General features: G+C 45.9%; 1 protein-coding gene across 3 annotated transcripts in view; it reads right to left on the reverse strand.

Moving 5' to 3' along the window:
- Positions 1-21,888, reverse strand: part of ASTN2 (astrotactin 2) — an 882,297-nt gene that overhangs the window by 560,993 nt on the left and 299,416 nt on the right. For all 3 annotated transcript variants that reach the window (XM_047068551.1, XM_047068542.1, XM_047068534.1), the window contains one exon: positions 12,122-12,229. In XM_047068551.1, the coding sequence (XP_046924507.1) occupies positions 12,122-12,229 (108 nt within the window). The remainder of the gene's footprint in view (positions 1-12,121; positions 12,230-21,888) is intronic.

Below are 21,888 nucleotides of genomic sequence, written 5' to 3' on the forward strand. Positions count from 1 at the left end.
ATTAACCCATGATTCATAAGAAAGCCATACTGTTCCCGATCTACAGTGGCCATTAAGTGATAAAAGGATAGAATTTCAGATCTTGAAGAAGCCTCAGATATAATTTATTCAAACACCACGTCCCAGCTGAATAGATGAAAAGCCAAAAAGACTTGCCCAAGGTTCCCCCAAAATTTGAGTGCAAGAGCTAGAGTTAATGCCATGTTTTCTAAAATCTACTCTAATTAGAAGAAGCAGATGGTTAGCAAATTCACTCCATGGAAGCCACGGAAGAAAAGTCCCCCATCAGTCCCAACACAGGATGGGTTTGACACACTGACCTGGGGTACCGTAAAGTGCCATGCATGTTGAGTTAGTTACAGATCTCCCTCGGATCCCTAGGTCCTGCAGCCTTTAAGATGTTGTCATGACAAATGTCTCTGACCTGAGGCATCTGCTTCCTTCCCAGGCAGCGTTAAGTGGTTTGACTATACCTGGGACATTGAGAGAAGAACACTTTCAAACCTGGGTCCATGACTGAGGGACACATTCTGGGCCTCCTTCTGGTCTACACCCTCTCCTAGGATTGTCTCCTCCTGCCATGCCTTCATTTACCACCTGATGGGAATTCTAAGTCCAAAATGGCCCCAAGATTCTCACCCCCTGAACACACCGTGCATTCCCCTCCTCTTGAATGTGGGTGAGACCATGAATATGATGGGATAATACTCTATGATTAAGTGCAGGGATTTTTCAGATGTAATTAAGGTCCCAAATAAGTTGACTACAAGTTGATCATAAAGGAATTTATCCTGGATGGGTCTGACCAAATCAAATGAGCCCTTAAAAGAGGCATTGAAGGAAGAGCGTCTAAGAGATGTCCTCCTGCCTTGAAGAAGCCAACAGTCATGCTGTGAACAGCCCCCATGGGGTTACAAGAAAGGTCCTGATGGGGTCCTCTAAGACCTGAGAGGGTCCATGACTGACAGCAGCAGCAAAACAGGCACATCAGTCATACAGCAACAGGAAATGAATTCTGCCAAGAACCACACCACGTGCGTTTGAAAGGGGGCCCCGAGCCTCAGCGGAGACTGAAGCCCCAGTTGACTCCCTGATTTGAGACCCTGAGCAGAGAACCCAGTTGTGACATGACTGGACTTCTAACCTACAGAACCGCTGTGAGATAATCAACGTGTGTTCTTTGGAGCCGCTATGTTTGTGGCAGTTCATTACACAGAAAGAGAAAGTTAATACACAGCCACAGAGTGCTGGGCCTCTCTCTTCTCTCAGTGAGTGCTCTCCTGCACTCAGAGATGGCCAGCATCTCTATCGGGTAGTCCTACAGGCACCTGAGAGGCAGCGGCTCTCACACCAAGCTTACCCCTTCTCTCCTAAAGGTCTGCTGCTCCGCCCTTCCCCAGCGCTATGATTCTCTCTCCAGCCCCTAAGCCAGAATCAGATGCTCATCCTCAGCAATCCTCGATGCTCACCTTCTTGGAGCCAGACAGTCATTGGGCTCTAACTTTGTTTCCACCTGTTCCTGACAGGCAGCCCTTCCCAGGTGCTCTCTTTCTACCTCAACAGCCTCCTAACTGGTCTACCACCTCTAGTCTGCCCTCCTAATGGCACTTCCTCCACTGTGGAGAGAGTGATAGGCTTAAAACAGAAATAGGATGATGGCTCTCTCTTCTTCAAAAGCCTTCTTGGGCTCCCCATTTCATATAGGTTCAAGCGCAAGCTCTCTCTGGCTCATGAGGAGATGTGTTCATGGTCAGCCCCCATGCATGCATCCCTCAGGTAGCAGCTTTAATGTTAGTTCTTCAAAGATGCCTATCATCAATTTCCCCATTATTTTAGTTCCCTCTGTCTTTTCTTGTTCAAAGGCACTTCTCCCCATTGGAAATGATATATTAATGTATGTATTTATTTGTGAAATACTTCTCTTCCTTCCCTTTTCACCCTTGCAAGACTGCAAGACTGATGAGAGGAGTCACATCATTGGTCTATTTGTTATGAAATACCTGGTCCTTACCATAGACTCTCAGCAGAATTAGGTATTTAGCAAAATATTAGTTGATCAAGGGAATGGATAAAAATGAACGAACTCGGTATTCAATGTCTTTCTTGATCCACTCCCAGCCTTTTTTCTCACTATCTTCATTCATATACCTTATACTCCAGTGACACACAATTCCACTTAGTAATCATAAATCCTGAAAAGTGGGATTATCAGCTTCATTTTTGAGAGGAAGAAACCGAGGCCTGGAAAGTAAATCAATTTGTCGAAGATCACCCAAAGTAAGAGTTGGGGACTAAATAAGGTCACGCGTGCAAGCATCTTGCAATGTGCTTGACACATAGCGGGCGATCTTGACTGGTAGGTTTCACCTCTTTATCTGGGAAAGAATTTTTGCAAGGTAAGAGAATCCTGGCCGTCCCGCAGGATTGCAAAAAAAAAGGGGATGACAGAGTGTTCATGCTTGGGGCGGGAGGCAGAGAGTCGCAATCTCTCAGTGTAAGGAACAGGGGGGAAAATCCTGCTGAGCCTAGTTGAAAAACAAGAAAGCGAGAGAGACTGATTATTCCTTCTCGCTAGTGTAAGCAACTAAAAACGACATGTTTGCTTTATCGCCTTTGGTCTCCCATTTGATTCCTGACAGGCGTCTCCCTCCCTTCGATGCAGGGCTGGGCTGTCAGGTGCTGAGCTGGTTGGCTTCGCAAAGGAGGAGGAGAACTGAGAACAGTTTAAACAATATTTCAGGGACCATCTCGGGCTTAGGGAGGAGTTTTTGAAGTTGTCTGCCTCCTTCATTGCATTCAAGGAACCCTCATTTGCCAACATTGCTTGATGTTTCTGCAGGTTGGAGAGAGGTAGTCTGGGTGGAATCTTTAAGAGGAAAAGAAAACCCAACAACAACAGCAACAACAACCAAACCAAACCAAAACAAAACAAAAACAACCCAATGTCTACTTCCTCTGAGGTTTGAGGGGAGGGAGAAAAGAGAGACATCAGACAGTGGGATTTTTAGCCCTTAACTATTCTGAATACATAATCTTCTCTTCTCTAATGTCTCAATAAATGGGGCCAAATGCAGGTGTAGATCAAAGCTAGGTTTCTGCATTCGACTGTTCTTTCAGTAAGAGAAATCCAAACTCCCAGTCTCATCTCTCCATGAGGGCAACTGGAATCTCTCCAGATGGTCTGCATAAGCTACTGGAACCATCTAGAGAAAGGTATCCACTTACTGCAAACCACACACAGCTACCTACCAGACCGAGAGTTGTGATAAGAGGGAAGATCTTCCTAGAGGCTAATACTGGGGTGTGGTGACAACAGACTTTGGAACTAACCAAAATGGGGTTCAAGCTTCAGACCCGCAAGGCCATTTTGATTCTGTGACCTTGGAGAGGTCACTCTGTCTGCTGTTAGTTTCATTCTTTTACATATAACGCAAGGACAATAACTGATCACGTAGGAAGTTTAGTGACTAGGCAATAGACTTGGCACCAAAGCAGCATTTAATGAATGGTTTCGATAGACTGCTACTCCTCTTATAACTGTTACTCGAGCTCCTGGCTTGGGAAAGGGGGGATACACTCAATGGGGGCCCAATGGGGGCCCAATGCCAGAAGAGGAACAGGGATGTGCTGGGGGCTAATGTGTCAAGGAACGCATAGTTTTCTCAACTCTGGATGAAAGTTAGAATCTGGAAAGGATTTTATACCAATACCCGTACCCCTGGACCAGGAAATCCCATGTAATGGGCCTGAGATAAGTATACGTAACTGGTGTTTTAAAAAGCTTTCCAAGTGATTCAGAGGTTTAGTTTGGCCATAAAACTACCCAATTCCAACAGTCCTTACCACACAGCTGAGGACAGCTGTCCTGCTGTTGGCTCTGACCTGACCCAGGTTTCAGGACTCACTCCAGAGCGTCCAAGATTCTACTTAGGCCCTAAATACCCAGTCTCCCCAGCTGACCCTGTCATCTATTTCTGAAAAGAGATCCAGTGCACAGAGCCTTGGACTTTGTGGCTTCCTTTGTCCTATTCTCAGTGCACGGAGTGGTCCTAGGGGTAAATTCTGGATTGCTCAGATTATGTCTAGACAATGGTTGTGCACCCCAGCCTGCAGCTAAATTCTTCCTTCTTACTGACAGGTTCTTCTCAGTGGTGTGATGGTAAACGCTTAACAATGAGCTCTCCAAGGAGGAAGGGGAAACTTCCATTACTGTGTTTGCCAGTTTCCATGGTGTGAATACATCCACTGCAGCTGATGATAAGCTACCAAAGCGACATCACTCAGAGCAGAATTGGGAATGAAAAGCACAGTAGGCTCTTACAAATCGGTCTGGGTTGGTTCCAATGTAGCAGTGGAAGTTCTATCTTATGTTTTCCTACTGGGACCAAATACCAGGACTCCCACTGCTGGTGGTGCCCTGGGAAGGCTGGTCCCTATGGGCACCACTTTTGTCCTCCATATTGAACTACTTCTCAGTTCCTGAGTTGGTTCCGACCATTCTTATTCGTGGTCCTAGCTCTTCCCAGGGCAGATGGCCATGGAGGACTTAGAGTTGACGCCAGGAAGTTGTCCTGGATCCAATCAGCAGGCTTTGTGCATCAGCAAGGACATAGGTATCTGCCTCTTGTCTCTAGCACACGCCTTGTTCTAGGTACTGCGGTACATGTCTCACCTGTTACCTCAATCACCTAATGGTCTGGTCAGATTTTAAAACCAAACCACTTAAGTGCAAATCCCAGCTCTCCTTACTCCATGGTAGTCTAGATCTCAGCTTCCTTATCTGTAAAATGAAGATGAAAATAATCCCATCCGACAGTACTCTTCCGAAGCATGTGGGGTGACGCATATAAAGAGCACAGACAGGTGTAGAGAAAGTTCAGTACATCACATACTGTGCTTCCTGTCTTGCCCTCTTCCTCCCTCCTGGTTGTCTACTTTTCTGTCACGGACACTCAGAATAGTATTACCAACATGAACTTAGAGAGCATCCAGTTTTACCTCCTTGGTTGACAGAAAGGAACCAGAGGCTCAAAGTCTTGGTCAGTTCTCATAAACAAACACCTGGGATAGGAACCTTCCAGTAGTCATGGCACTTTGTTGTGCCTGGTGCTTCCTCCCTCCGTTCTTGTCTCCATTTTCCCACCCAGCTCACCCAGCACCCTTGCTCCCTGGCTTTCCACCCTGTCCTAACCTGCCCCAGTTTTCCCCATCCCCATGTTGAGGCCCTGGGATCACCAGATAAGCCTACCTCTGCTGGCATGCTCTCACCTGTGGGCCCCCAAGTAACCTTTTGTCATGCTGTCTTCTGTATGAGTTCCTGCTCCTGGGGAGGAGCAGACCACATGGGTCAATGAGGATGGGGGAAATAAGGACTTTGGAACCCTGCTTCTCTGTCCCCTCCATACCAGGACCACCATTCCCTCCCTCCACAGCTTGGGTACTGGATCACTCTTTCAAGGTCACTCTAGATACAAAGGCTTAGAAAATGATTAAATACCTATCCACCAATCTTTGGTGTTTACCCTTTTCTGAGTAGAAGGTCCTAGAAGGTGCCCTGCAGGTTAGCTTAAAGCATCCTGCAGGTGTGCCTGTGGAAGAGGCTGACCTCAGGCAAGGCACAAGGACGCAAAGGTAAAACCCAAATTGCAACGTCCCCAAGCAGTCAGCCCAAGCAAATTCATGTTCTTACTGAAAAGGTTTAGTCTTTTTTTTTTCTAGAAGCAAAACCAATGTGCAGGTCAACACATTGGGAAAAAAAGGCCATGAAACCATGTGTGTCTGAGGCACTCATTTTGCTGTGCTTAACTGGTTACCATTTAATGAACAGTGATTACAAGGCAGGCACACCCAGCTAAGTATGTCCTGTGCACACATGATCTCCTTTAACCCTCACACCAAGCTTAAGGAAGAACAGAAGGACTAATACTAGACTGATCCTCCTTAACCCAGAACAAATTGAGGCTCAGAGAAGGAAAGTGCCTTTCCCTAAGCCACACAGCTAGGAAACAGCAGACCAAGGACTTGGACCCCTGCCTGCTGTTTCTGAAGCCAAGAATTAGCCTAGAAGGACAACTGTTGACTTAATACTTTGGTCTGGAAATAATTTCAAACTGATGGAAAAGCTGCAAGTATAAGAACATCCATATGCCCTTTGCCCAGATTCCCCTGCTGTTAAAATTTTGTCCCATTTGCTTTGCCAGTTGAAAAGGCAAACACTGTCACCTTGGGGAAAAGGCTTCCCTTCCCTGAGCCTTTGTTTCTGTATACATAAAATGGAACGAGTCCTTTCTTTAGGAGTGAAAAATATCCTGTGCTCTGAAAGGAAACAGTGGCTAAAGGATGGGGTGGCTCCTGTCTATTTCTCTGGCCCATGTGCCATTATTCCCCAAACCACAGACCCGGGCTCTTCCCAGTGCCTGCCATCGCTCCCATTTGTGCCCCCCTTCCCCAGAGCACCACATAGCCTCTCCCCTCATAACAGGAAGGTACTGATCTGTTAAACTTTCATGCCACCCCATTCCCACTTCCCAGAGTCTCTGCTCCACCCTGGCATCCTCCCCTTCTATTTCAGGATGGTTTCCTACCCTCAATCCCCAGAGGCCTTGATTTCTGCACATATGGCTTGAATTTCCCTCACCTGTCCTCTTCCCTTAGGAGAGGATTAATCCACGTTTGCATGTGCGTGCATGCAGGCAGGGAAAATCATAAAGAAAAATTCACATATCCAAACAGTTTAGCAGAAAGTTGAGTTTACAATTCAAGAGTTCTTATCACTCACAGAACATCTCAGTTTAAGAATCACAGAATTAAGGGGCGCCTGGGTGGCTCAGTCAGTTAAGCATCTGACTTCAGCTCAGGTCATGATCTCGCAGTCTGTAGGTTCGAGCCCCGTGTTGGGCTTTGTGCTGACAGCTCAGAGCCTGGAGCCTGCTTTGGATTCCGTGTCTGCCCCTCTCCTGTTTCCCTGTTTGTGCCTGCTCTGTCTCTCAAAAATAAATAAACATTAAAAAATTAATAAAAAAGAATCACAGAATTAAAACTACCAACTAAAACAAAGATATAGGCAAAAGCAGGGGCGGGCAGCCATGCTCTGGTTCTCTCTGCTGGGGAACTAATTGGCAAAGCTTAGAAGAAAGTGCATGAGATTGGGAAGAAGAAAATGTGGGTTTCTGAAACTGGCTGGGCAACCAGCTAATGAGAAGACCAAAGTCCAGAGAGGGAGAGATAGTAGCCCAAGGCCACAGGGCCAACCGCACAGAGCCGGGCTGGGAGGCCCCTGCCGGGTGCTTGCACTGTTGGAACCATCCAGCAGCTGTAGCTGCTTTGTCTGCTGCTCAGCACTGTGCCTGGGGCTGGACAGGCCATCTGCACTTCTCATCTGGCCCTTCAATTATACACTAGCTTATCCTGATCAGCACTGCTTCGCTGTGTGAACTGCATCACCCCCTAGGAGATTATAACCACCTTGAGGCTTGCAGCCTAGGCCCCATTTCCCACAATGCCCAGCATCATGCTTAGTAAGGTTGTTTGTTTCATAAATATAAGTTAGACTCGAATGAGCTTCAGAGTTGGTAACATGAGGCATAAATACTGTTGTTTGACAGATAGGAAAACTGAGGCTTCAAGAAGACATGTGCTTGGCAAGGGTCACTAAGTGAGTCAGTGGTAGGGGTACAGACTTCAATACGTATCTCCTAACTCTGGGTCCACTGTCCTTCCGAGTGTCATCTCTGGTTAATAAAGGTGAAATTCCGCCCAGTGGGAACCTATCATATCCAGCTACTTCATTAGTTAATCCTGTGGGGTACAGTCAGAATTGTCATACCCCAAACAAGTGATGGATTGAATGATTATTTATTTGACCATAACCAGACCTCTGTGCTTGATAAATAGGCTCCTTTAGGCAGCAAGATCATGCAGGATAGGAGATCAGATTCATTACACAAAGCATTCTAAGATTTCACTCAAGTGTCCTGGACCAGTCCTACAAGTGAGGGCCACCTATATGATGTGGGGGTTTTAGGGTAGGGGTGAGCAAACTGTGAGCGACAGGTGAAATCTGGACCAGCATCTGATTTTGGACATAAAACTCCTTAGGACACATGTATATTCATTCATTTATGTGTTATCTTTGGAAGCTTTCAAGGTACCAGAGCAGAGTTGAATAGTTTCAAAAGCAACTGCATGGCCTGCAAGATGAAAAGGTTTATGAATTGGCCATTGATATTAAAAAGGTTGCTGACTCTTGATTCAGGAAATCTCACCAGACACACACACATCTTGGTCTCTCAGTCCCTATTCCTCAGGTTCTTTGTCCCTCTTCCTGTCTGCCCACTCACCATATTGATTACTACTGTTCTCTGCTTATGGGTTCCCCCTGGTTCTCCCAGACGCCTTTGAATGACAGTCTCAGGGCCCTTACAAAAAACCAGAGCCTCAAGGAAGCCAGGGTGGAATCTCAGACTATCATAGATCTCCTTTCCAGTCGCTCCTAGTGCCAAAAATGAAATTTCAGTCGACTTAATTTTGGATTCAGGATGTTTCCAAGACAAGGGGAATTTTTGGAGAAAGGAAAAAAATTCGGAGTCCTGGAACCTCCCATCTCTGGACTTGCACTCTGGGAGACAGGTGTCAACAGCTCTATTTTACATGGAAGGCGATGCCGCTCACCCATGGCCACACCAAGGGGATGAGGTAAAGGCAGGATTCACAGCCAGGTGTAGCTGACTCAAGCACCTTCTACATCGACATGCTAGAGAGAGACTAGGTAGGAAAACCCCACTAGATGTTCCCTCTCTCCTCCCATCCCATGCCTTCTCTCGACCATTAGCTCTAGGTGTATCCTTCTCTGCTGGGGAACCTCCTGAACTTGTCACATCCCTTCAGATTGCACACACTCCAACCATGCTCAAAGAATCAGGCAGAGTGGGTTTTCAACCTCAGGAGTTAGGCCCTCCTCCCCACTACCTGGCATGTCCTTCCCTGGAGGCCTTGAAGTACAAGAGCTGGGCAGCGCTGAGGCCTCAGTCCCGCTCACCAGGGGCAGACCCTTTTCTTGCACGTGGAAATGGAGTGAGCAAAGACAAGAGAGTCTGACAGAAAAGCAGCATCCGCCCTGGGCACTTATAATCCAGACACCGGGCCAAAAATTTCTTTCATTCATTCGTTAGTCGTTCATCCAAATATATTAAGCCGGTGCCCACCCCGGACCCATCCCCGTGTTAGGTGCTGGGGTTGGGAAGGTAAGTACAGATGGCAATGTGCCTCTCCTTGGGGTGCTTCCAGCTCCGTGGAGGATACAGACATCACCCAGAGAACACACTGGTAAATAGAGTGGGGATGAAGTCTGCAGGGTAAGCACGCAGGAGCTACCACATAAGGAAACAGCAATCAGGCATGGGATGACACAGCGGAAGGCATACCATTTAAGTCGAGATGTCACAGTGAGTCCAAGGGTGGCTGTTCCAGGAAAGTTCTGGTGGGACAGATGTGGGAGTGCTGGAGAAGAGGCCTGGGTGGCAGGAGGACACAGAGCCCGGGGTAAATGGGCGGCCAACCACTCAACACATTCACCCGAAACGCAGAAGGAAGGACTGAAGGCTTCTTAGCCAGAGAGGCAACATGATCCCTACTTACATTTTCAAAATGATCACTCTGGCTGCAGGGTTGAGAAGGGACTGGAAGACACTAAGTGACATGGTTGAGAAGGGATTTTAGCTGTTTTCAAGCAAAGGATGGAGGTGATACCAACTGGGATGAAGGTGATAAAGAGGGGAGAGCTTGCTGCTGGGGGTTGTAGTTATAAAGATGTTCAGGCTCCTATTTAATCCTCACACTTACCCCAAGAGGGCGCTATCACTACCTCATTTCAAACCAAGAATACCAGTGGCGGTTCAGTCAGTTTAGCCTCAGAGTCTTGATTTCAGCTCAGGTCATGATCCCGGGGTCCTGGGAAGGGAGGGAGGAAAGGAGGAATAGAGATAAGAAGTGCGGGATAGAGGAAAGGGGGAAGAAAGAAGGAAGGAAGAATCCCCCAGGAAACAGCTGGAGAAGAGAGGGGAGAGAGTGGTGGGGAAAGGGGCAAGAGAGGAAGAGATAATAAGGAGAGAAGAAGAAACAGAGAAAATAGAAGAGAACAAAGGAAAGATGGAGGGATGAAGAGAAGGAAGCCTGGAGACACGAAGGAGGGAAGAAGAGAGGAAAAGGGGAGAACAAGAAAAGAGAAACAGAAATTAAACAAGCAGGCAAGCAAGCCAGCCCAGGACACTGAGAAGGAAGAGGAAGACACAGTGGGAGCCAGAGGCAGAGGGAGAAGGGCTCGCCATCAGTGGACACGAAGAGGGACAGAGTGGCAGCCGTCTGCTGGCAGGAGGGGCCAGGAAGGAAGGTAGGAGAGGATGCATCCCAGCCGTGTCCTCCCCACCCTGGAAACACAGCCTGGCCTTCCGCAGTACATGGAGGCATTGGGCCAAACTGTTTATCTCCAATCCGGTGGCTCACGTTTGCTTTTCTTTTTAAAGTTTATCTCCGATTTACAAGGGGCGTGCTCTGTGATGGATGTTTTTCCAGTTAGTTGTAAACAGCCCAGTCCTGCAGAGGAGACCCAACGACTTCCCCAGCCCTCGTTCTGGCTGCTGGACTGGGGGAGGGAGAAGACAGGTCAAGAATATCATCCATCACCAACTCCAAAATCCTCAACACAGCAAGATACCAGTGAGCCAAGGCTCGGGAAGGGGTGAGAGGCAGGCCTGATTATTCCAAGGCTGAGAAACCTTCCAAGCTGATGTGTCAAAAGAGATACTCCCCACACAGGGCCTGTTCGATGAAAGGTGCCAGGGTACGGGACATAAGGAAACCAACAATGAGGGCTGAACTCACATTACTAATGTCTACCTTAGCAGGTGCCATGACAAATTTTTTCTGTAACTTAACCAAAATTCATCTCTAGGTCAATGAAGGCCATTTCACAGATGAGAAAACTGAGGTATAGGGAAGGTAGATACCTGCCTAAGAGCAAAATTTGCCCAGAGAAGCTACGTGACCCATGATCTTTGAATGTCCACCATGCATGCGTGCAATGCACGCAAACTGTTTCACGACAGAGATTCTTTCCCTCTTCCCTACACTGGGTCCTTCTTCAGCCCACTTTGGTGCAGAGGTGAGAGGGCCACATGCCTTGATTAGTTGCCAGAGGACGCCTGCTTCTTCCTGGGCCTGGTCCAAGCCCCTGGATCGCTCCTTAATCACAAGCATGGATTACAGGCCTATGCCCCTCTGTTCTCTTCCAAAATTGCAACCTTGAATTTGCTATTTCCCCATCATTAGAAAACACAGGGATGAGGAATTACATTCCCGGGTGAAATACGCTCTATTCTCCCCTCAGGAGTATGTGTAACCATCAAAGAACAGTGGACCTCAGCACCAAGGTTGTCGCCCTTTCTGGAGTGCCGCTTCTGCATCTGACGTCTCCTTACCTTTAGTGTCACTGAGAGAAATAATGATGCATCAATACGATTTCATCTGTTGAAGACACAGTCCAGATAGCAAAAGGAGTCCTCTTTATAGGAACCAACTACAGAACTTTCTCTCTGGTCCTGGATGTCAGGTAAAGAGAATTTCCTGAACAAATGGTTCTAGCCCATAGACCCTGCACATTTTATTGCTGAGTATGTTTCCTTCTGGACTTTGATTGCTAAATCTCTACATTAAATTGCCAGCACCTTCTAAGAACTACACAACACAGGATGGCATAGATCACCTTGCATCGATCTAACCTGGGTTTGAATCATTTTCTTTATTCTTATTTTGCTTTCAATCTGATTCCCTTCGTTATTTCATTTCCTGTGCTGGATTTTTTTTCTAACAGCACGAACTTAAAAAAAAAAAAATTCTTCCCCAAATCCTTTGGGGAGTGACGTAGGACAGAGAGCAAATAAAGAAGCTATACAAGGACCATCACTGGTGTAGCCAGGGTTTCAGATGCCAGGCTGCATTAACCAGATCAGGACAAGGTTGAAGAAAAGCCGAGGTTTGTGCCTGAGCACAAAGTCTGCTTCCCAGGCATACGTCCTGCACACGCTAGTTCTGGAGCCTTCCGGAACCTTCCCAAGGACTCCCTTACCTTTGCTGCGGCGGCGACTCCGGTACTGCTCCGTGTAGAACGTCAGCTGTGTTTCGTCATCTGCCTCTGAACCTGAAGTCCCCTTGTTTCTCCCAAAGCTGATTCCCCCTGAAAGGAACAACGATCCATTAGTCATAGAGGCCTCCTGGAGCTTGTTAAATCCCTCATCCGACCCAAAGATCAGCAACCCCATCGCCAGACTTCTTTCTGTAAAATCCCAAGTGACCCAGAAGCTGGCATGATTTATGGAAGGAGTTTGGGCTCTGCAGCGAGGCAGATCTGGGTTCTAGCCATGACGTGGTAGCCACGAGCTGTGTGACCTTGAGGGACACCTCCCCTCTCTGAGCCCTGGGCTGTTTCTTAACCAAACCGGATAGTTACTACTGACCTTGTAGGGTTGCTTTGACGATTAAAGGAGATATAATATATAAAATATCTGGTCTGTGGTGGGTACTAACTGACAGCTATGTTTTTGCTTCATATGATGAGCCTGCCTCTAAAAAAACACTTCGGGTAACTTAATTTCATACACATTTCAAGCAAGTGCTTACTAGATGCCAGGCCAAGAGTGAGACACTGGAGATCCAAAGATAGATACGGCCCAGTCCGTGCCAGCCAGGGGATCGTAAGCTAGTCAACGAGATAAATGGGATCCTAAGGAGCCTTTAACCTAATTCATGGTTATGTTTTTCCACACAATGAGATGCTGAGAACATGGGGGAGAGCAATCCATCCCCACACGGAGGACCTGGGAAGGTTTTATGGAGGAAGGGGGATTTTAAGTCAGGGCTGAAAGGATGAATGGGGCTTCAGTGGCAGAAAATGGAGTTGCAGGTAAAGGGAAGAGCCTGAGCATCCCTGGGGACAGGAAGCGGGGCGGGCGGAGGCCACGCTGATCGGAGTACTGACTGGAAGGATCACTGGAGCCACATGGTGGAAGTCCCTGAGGGCCACACTGAGGACCAGGGGCCTTCCTATGGGCGTCACGGAAGGTTCCAGGGCAAGAGGAGGAGTTCATCAGCTGCACGTGCCACGACAGATACCACAGAGGCCTCAGAGTGGGTGCCGCAGAGGGCAAGCAGGTGCAAGGCTCAGTGATCCCTTCGCGAGAGGCGACGAGGGTCTGGGTGAGGCAGGGGACACTGAGGATACAGAGGAAGAGAGGGGAGCAAGGGCTGTTTAGGGACACACTCAGGAACAGGAAGGCCGATGGGCGAGGCATTCACACACTACAAACAGTGGATTCCAAAAGTGATAAAGAACCAGAGGGATATACGCCAAAATACTAGGAGCAGTTAATTGTGCAGGGAGGAATACAGATAATTTTTATTTGCTCTGTGCTATATATATGTATGTATATATATATATATATATATATATATATATATATATACATACACACACACACACACATATATATGTAATCACTAACAAAAAAGCACAGAGTGTGTGAAGAGAGGGATTAAAGCATTAGTAAACTCTGTGCCCAGAGAGGATACAGTCAGGGGAGAGCTGCAGAGAGTGTTGGGGGCAAGGGGGCAGGCAGGGGAGCAAAGGGCCTTTGTTTGGGGAAATTGCCTCAGGTACAGAAGCTTCAGACACTAACATCGATAGACTGTCTCTGGAGGAGACTCAAAAACCTAGTACAAGTGGCTGTCCTGGATGCAGAAGAGGGTGAAGGTTAGGGATAGTGGGAGACCACTTTTCACTACAAATATTTTGTAACTTTTGAGTCAAGTGCCCTACAAACAAACCTATTACCTGTTTGAATATCTTACGCGAGGAACAGAAAAACATACATCAGAGGGAAACATTGCTCAACTCAAGAGAGAGTTTCCTATGTCATTTCCTCTATAGGGCATCTGAAATGGCATTCGGTATATGGAAACCCTGCTTGAGACACTCTATCTACAATATGGTTACTGTGCATGCATTCATCCATTCCAGCAACATGCGGAATGATCTGCTTTGTGCCTAGATGTCTGTATGTTACTGCCTACAATCCTCATCATGAAATTCTCACAAGGAAAGTGTAATTAACAAAATAGATCATGAAAGGCACAAGGACCTGTGTGGGCAAAGTTACTTAGGTGCCAGAGGTCACACAGCTGATGAGTATGAGGATTCAGATTCAAGGCTCGTCTGTCCGGCTCCACATGTGAGCTTTCTAGATGCAAACTGCTTTCCTGGAAACAACTCAAGAGGGAACCTTAGGGAAGGCAGACGGTCCTTAAAGCATCAAGGCACCAAGTACTGTGGTAGGAGCTTCACATACACCTTCCTATTCCAAACTCACAGTACTCCTTGGAGGGAGGTATATTGATATCAGCCCATTTTACAGATGAGGCAACCAAGGTTCAGAAGACAAAAGTGATTTGCTAATAATGAGTGAAGTAGGACTTGGTACCCACGTGTAACCGAGGCCAAGTTCAAATTTTCAGCCATTTGTGACACGCCCTTCCCAAATTAATGCTCTGGAAAATGGAAAGATTAATACCTGCCCTCTCCCTCCCCTGAGACAGCATGTTGTAATGGATGGGAAAAGTATAGGCGACAACAATGTCTGATCTTTGTCCTCAAATGTATCTTTGGCCTTGTCCCTGTCTCTTAGTGTAAACATCACCATTTTCCCAGCAATTAAGGATAGGGCTTGGAGACAGCAGGAGACCCCAGATTGTGCTAGACACAGTCCCTCACTTAAAGGCTCTCCTTTGAAAAGGAGATGGCATGGCCCTGTGGACACTCTGGGAGCAGTGGAAGAGCAGAGGTGTCCAAAAGTCAGTTTTTACATTGCCACTGAAATATTTTCCTGTTACAGAAAAAGGGAAGAGGGAAAAAGGGAGGGAGGGGAAAAAATGGAAGGAAGGAAGGAAGGAAGGAAGGAAGGAAGGAAGGAAGGAAGGAAGGAAAGAAGGAAAGAAAGGAAAGGAAAGGAAAGGAAAGGAAAGGAAAGGAAAGGAAAGGAAAGGAAAGGAAAGGAAAGGAAAGGAAAAGGGAAAGGGAAAGGAAAGGAAGGCTTTTGGTCATCTACACATAATTCTTGGCCAACAGGAAAATGAAGGCATGGGATAAAATAGTTGCTTTATGTGCAGGAAGCATCTGTCATACTTCCTGCTGTGTCTGGGGCAGCAGAAAAAAAGGGAGGAGTCTGTCCTGTCAGGAATCTACCTCCATATTTCCTTCAATTCTCTACCTTACCCCCTACTTAAAGCTTTACAGCCAAATCCTCCCTCCCTCCCTTCTTCTCTCTCATTTTCCTTCCTCTCTCCTCTCTCTCTCATTTTCCTTCCTCTCCCAAACAAATGACCTATTATGTTCCTGCCATGGTGACCATGACAGACAGGAGTCGGTTCTTTCTCTATTGGGACAGTCTAGCAGGTGTGAGAGAGAGTCGCCAGACAATTCTAACACAATAATAATAATAATAAGCTAACTATTACATAGCACTGTCTCTGCCAGGCATTGTTTTAACCCTTTACCTGTACCGATAACTCTAGGAGGTAGGTTGCTACTTTTATTCTCTTTTTAATGGATGAGGAAATGAAGGCACAAGGGAAGTAAGTAATTGGCCCAGGGTCACACAGCTTGTCAGTAGCAGAACCACAATGCAAATCCAGGCAGTGACTGCAAAGTCTACTCCTTTAGTCTCTATGCCAGCATACAATAAAATATGAGCAGATAGCTCATGTAACGTCCACTGCCATACCTGTAAGGAAGGCATTATGAACCTTGTCTTACTGGTGAATGAACCATGTTTCAGAGAGCTGATGGCAGATAGTAAGTGAGGGAGCTGAGACTGAATCAGGTCTGTCTACCGGCAAAGCTGGCCTCATGGCTAAAATAACCTGGGAAACTATGCTCGTGTGTGTGTGTGTGTGTGTGCGCGCGCGTGTGTGTGCACCCGCGAGAGTGTGCGTGTGTGTACCCAGAGGCAGAGAAATGGCAAAGCTTGACGATTTGACCTGAGAAGGCTAGCAGGTGTGTTACCTGCCCCCAACGCCAGGGAGCATTTGCTGCTTCTCGCCACTTCTCTCCAAGGGACCACTGAACGTGTGCTCTTGGTAGGACTCCATTCAGGCTTCGCTAGATCCTAGTGATGCTCCACCGTTCCACATGCCCAAGCACATGGAGATCACACCCCTGACTACCATGAAGTCTTCTCCAGTCCCTCCCCACTCCCACACCTCTGACCTCACCTCCTTCCTGTAGGTACCAAGCTACCATTCCCAAAGTAGAAGCTGAAGATCAGAGAGGTTTTCTCTCTACCAACCTGTCCAACAGAAATATAATGTAAGGTGCATATGTCATTTTAAGTGTCCTAGCAGCCATTTTAGAAAGGGAAAAAAAAACAGGTTAAATTCATTTTCAGAATATGTTGTGTTTAATGCAGTATGTTAAAAAATCTTGTGATTTTAATATGTAATTAACATAAGATTATTACTGACATATTTTATATATTTTTCATGATAAGTTTTAATAATCCAGTGTCTATTTTATGCTTACAGCATATCTCAATACAGACTAGCTGCATTTTAAGTGCCCACTACATCAGAGCGCACACTTCTGGAGGCATTAGAAAACAGATATTACTAAGCATAATTAAGGGCCAGGATCCGAGTACAAGAGAGAGATGAGTAAGTCACAGACCCCACTAAGGTGTTGAATCTTTTTTTTATTTTAATGTGAATTGAATGAAAAATGGTGTAGCTCAGGTCCCATTAAAAGACAATAACCATTGTCTGTGCCCTCAAGCACTTAGAGTCTCATAGGCTTCTACACTGGTTTCATCCATGAGCCAGGAGAGGTAATGGACTTTTGTAGAAAGACACCAGGGTACTGGCGTCAGGCAGCAGGTCTGATCTGAGGTCTTACTTATTAGCTGTGTGAGCTTGGGCGAGGTACCTAACCTCTCTGAACTCATCTTTGAAAGGGGGGGATAATAAACTCTCAGCTCACAGGCTCATTATGAGGGAAATGACATAATGTATGTAAACAGCATAAAGACCAAAGAAGTGAGGGGGAGGGCACATTCCTCATTTATTCAATACTTGCCTGAGTTTAACAGAAGAACAGGAAGTGCCACCGGGTGGGAGTACTAACTCCCTGTCTATTGTGACATCCTATGGAGGTGGCAGACACCCAAGTCATATAGCCTCTGAGTGTCCATATAATCTGAAGGGGACACAGGCCAATTACAGACTGACTTGGAAATGATTCAGATGGATAGAAAAGGGTCCCCTCTGCTAACATTTTAATATGAAATTGGTGATTTAGTGAAGTAAAGTGCAGCCAATAATTACACAGGAGTATTCAAGTATTTCCATTTAAGGGCTGAGAAAAAGGGAGAATGGCCTGAGACTGGCAAGAGAAGAGAAGACCCAGCAGCTTCTTTGTCCTTGTCTCATGGGCCCCTGGTTCCTCTGGTCCTGAAGGGTCTGGAATACAGCCTGAAGAAGACGAGCTAAGCACATTCTCTAGTGTGATAAGCACTGCTCTGGGCACTTTATATGCAGTAGCCCATCTACACTTCACAAGAGGCCCGGGAGGGAAGAATCACCTCGATTTTATTGAGGGGCATGCCAACATTCAGATTCTCAATGTTGCTTATCGGAGATCACAAAATTTACAAATGGCAGAACTGCCATATTTGAACCTTACTTTGTCGGATTCAAAAACTCTCTGTTCTCATGAAAAGATGTGTCATTATTAGTCACTAGGGAAATGCCAATCAAAGCCACAATGAGATACCATTTCATATCCAGTAGGTTGGCCATAATCAAAATAATCAGAAAATAACCAGTGTTGGAGAGGATGTAGAGAAATGGTGAGAATGTCAAATGGTGTAGCCACTGTGGAAAAAAGTTTGACTGTTCCTTAAGAACCTAAGCCAGGGGTGTCTGGGTGCCTGGTTGGTTAAATGTCCTATTTCAGCCCGGTTCATGATCTCATGGTTCATGAGTTCTAGGTCCACACTGGGCTCTATGCTGTAAGCACAGAGCCCGCTTCACGTCCTCTATCTCCCTTTCTCTGCCCTTTTCCTGCTCATGTGCTTTCTCTCTCTCTCTCTCAAAAAAAAAAAAAAATTAAAAAAAAAGCTAACCCCCAAATTACCACATGGCCCAGCAATTCTGCCCCAAGGCATTTCCCAAAAGAACTGAAGATAGGGTATTCAAAAAAATACGTGCACATGAATGTTGATACAGCAGTATTTACACTAGTCAAAAGGTAGAAACAACACAAATGTCCATCAACTGATGAATGGGAAAACAAAATGTGGTCTATCCTTACAATGGGATAGTATTCAACCATAAATGGATGCTCATGCCTGCTACCACATGGACGGACCTTGCCAACGTTCTGCTAAGGGAAAGAAGCCAGACATAAAAGGTCACATACTATATAATTCTATTTATATAAAACATCCAAAATTAGTAAATCTAGAGACACAGAAAACAGTGGTTGCCTGGGCTGGGCAGACAGAGGAGAGGAATAGGGAGTGATTGCCAGGGAATATGAGGTTTCTTTCTGGGGTGATGGAAAGGTCTTGGAACTCCACGCAGGTGACGGTTGCACAAACTTGTGTGCTAGGTGACAATGAATTATGCACTTTAAAATAGTTAATGGTTGATTTTATGTTATGTGAGCTTTAACCAAAAAAAAAAAAAGCCAAAACAAAGAGGCCCTCTGACAGGGAGGAGGCAAGTCAGGACACAGAGGGAGGACTTACAAAGCCATGTTGCCTGGTGCTAAGCTCAGGCATTCTGAGTCCTGAGGAGACCCCTTGGGCCACCTCAAGTAATCACGACACTCACTCCTTTATGCATTCATTCATTTAGCAGTTATTGCCCAAGCACCCGCCCTGTGCCAAACACTATTTGGGCAGTCAGGATAAAACAGAGAAGGCAGCAGACAAAAACTTCCTGAATTCCTAGAGTTCACTTTCTGGTGAGGAAGCAATTAAGATATTCCAGGCATGATGCTAGACTTTCTACATAAGAATCATCTCAATTTCACTGATAAATAAACCAAAGATGTTCAGAGGTATTTAGAGGCTTTCAGGAGGGCAAAGAGACTTGATGACCCACAAAGGACCTACCCTAGGTGTGCTCTGGGGCAAATCAAGGCATCTGAGCAATCTGCGAATCTTATTATGGGAAAGTCTAGAGCAAGATCAATGATCTTTGCTGGGTCTATGAGAATTAACTCCTTGCTCTTCTTTGCAAATCTGCCTTCTCTGACTGTGCTGCTCCTCCACAAACCTGCCGTGCCAGCCTCTGGCCGGCCCACCCCTCTGCACTCTATCTCCTGCGCTCTTGGTATCATGATGGATGGTGGTGACATGTTAAATTATTCAGGCCCCGTGTCTTCCTCGAGCTGGTGACAGCGATATTGCATTTTTAGATTGTCCAGAACTGCACCAGATAGAGAAATATGTAGCTTGGGAATGTGCAAACCCATCTGACCCCCCAACCATTTGGGGAATACAAATGGTGCCAGTTGCTGGAAAAGGACAAAAGTGGCTAAAACTTGCCATGCATGCCCCCTCCCCCAAACCACACAACTCACAGCTGCTCTGAGCTCCAGGGCTAAACACAGATGTTCATAGGCATCTAGCACCTGGAGAGGCTCTGACCACAGTTGCTACTGGTCACCGGTCACCGCTATAGGCCAGGCACTTTGCCCAGAGGTGACTACAGCTATCCCTATTCCTCCTGATGTGCAAACAGAGGCAGAGACAGACTGAGCTCCTTATCTGTAGTTACACAGCCAATGAGTAGCAGGACCTGAGTTCGAACCCTGATTTACCTGATCCCCCAGGAAAACAGACTCTGCAGTACTCTTGAGATTCATGTTAAATTTTTATTTACTTAAAAAAAATTTTTTTTTAACCTTTGTTTATTTTTGAGAGAGAGACACCGTGTGAGCAGGGGAGGAGCAGAGAGAAAGGGAGACACAGAATGCAAAGCAGGCTCCAGGCTCCAAGCTGTCAGCACAGAACCTGACATGGGGCTCGAACTCACGAACTGTGAGATCATGACCTGAGCCAAAGTCAGAAACTCAACCAACTGAGCCACCCAGGGACCCTCATGTTGAATTTTTAAAATAGATCATTATGGTTAAAAAAGTGTCTTTGTAATAAAATATAATTAAACCTGATAGTTAATAATTTCAGGAAAAAAATGGAAATGACCTACTAGAGGACCATTTAGGGGAGGAATTTAAACAAAAATGATGGCATGTCCTTAAAATAGACTTTCATGAGACCATTAAATACAGTGACATAAATGTATGTTTAGTGACATGCAAACCTCTCCATGATATATTGTTGGGTGAAAAAACATACAGAGAAGAAGGCAAAGAAAGATTCCACTCATGTGCATTTATACACACTTGCTCATATTTGCTGTGAATTCCACTGAGTGTAATAAAAAATGAACATATTTTAATTTAAAAAATAAAGAAGAAGAAAGTAAAAGTCAATCTGAGATGTTTATGATCTAGAGTTATAAAATAAATTTTAAAAAGCATATTGCAAAACTCTCAGTGTAAAACGACCCTATTCTGTTTTAAAAATACATACCCTCTAAAGCTTATGAATATATGTATACACATACACATATGCATAAAAAGATATTGTAAGAAATATATTAAGGTACTTCAGTGGTTATTCTCTGAGTAGTTAAGATTTGGGGTATGTAAAATGTTTTTCTTATTGTTCATCTGCATTTTAGGATTTTCCTTCCACGAATATCTAATGCTTGGTAATTTTTAAAAAACACTTAATAAAAGTTACTTTTTTAAAAAAATAAATTGTCTTAATGCTGCAGTTTATGCCCATTCCTCACTTGAACATGAGTGTGATATGGTCGTCATCCCAGGGGTAATCTTCCCACCTCAAGAATGGAGCTATCTCAACTTGTCCCCAAATTGTGGCCCAAAGAACTACCTATGTGGGAGAGAAGGTTTGCGGCTAAGCTTCTCTCAGCATCTCATGAAAGGAAAGCTTTGTCTTCTGGAACATCCCGTTGTTCCCTGTGGGAGGCTGCATCTTGCAGACATGGCTGTAGCACAATGTTCCGCCCCACACTTTCTTTGGCAATGTGACCTTTGCCACCCCCTATCAAAGGTGGGGACTGCTTTCCCTCCCCTTGAATCTGGGTCACCTCAGGGATGTCTTTTTAATAAAGAGGCTGCAGAGGAAGTGACACAACTTCTCTAGGAATGGGTGCATAATCTCTGGAAATGGGTTATCAAAGGCCATGCAGCTTCCGCCTGGCTTTCTTGAAACATTGACTCTCAGATGCGTATTCCCTCTTGGAAACCTGCCACTGCTCCCTGAGAGGTCTCGGCCACATGAAGGTGCCACACACAGTGGTGCCATCAACAGTCTCAGCTGACCCCAGCGGCCAAGATACCCCAGTCCAGGTGGCAAATATGCGGGAGAAGAAACTTCCAGATGCTTTCTCCCCCCACCCCCCGACACCTGAATCATACACAGATGCTGGAGTATTTCCAGCTGAGTTCCAGTCACTGTGGAGCTTGGACAACCCGTCTATCTTCCTTTTGTCATTTATGAATTCCTGACTCCTAGAATCCATGAGCATAGGGTGGTTGTTATCTTAAGGCACTAAGTTTAGAGTGGTGTGCTGTGCAGAAGGAGGTAACCAGAACACTCCCCTTGTCCAGTGCTACAAAAATATCCACACTCCTTCCCACTTGTCACCATATGGCATCCCTAGGCAATGGAAAGGTGACCTGGATGTTCA

The sequence above is a fragment of the Lynx rufus genome, unplaced genomic scaffold (assembly GCF_022079265.1).
Source record: "Lynx rufus isolate CCGP_SWC_20201006 ecotype Redwood Valley unplaced genomic scaffold, mLynRuf1.p SCAF_10, whole genome shotgun sequence".
Taxonomy (NCBI): domain Eukaryota; kingdom Metazoa; phylum Chordata; class Mammalia; order Carnivora; family Felidae; genus Lynx; species Lynx rufus.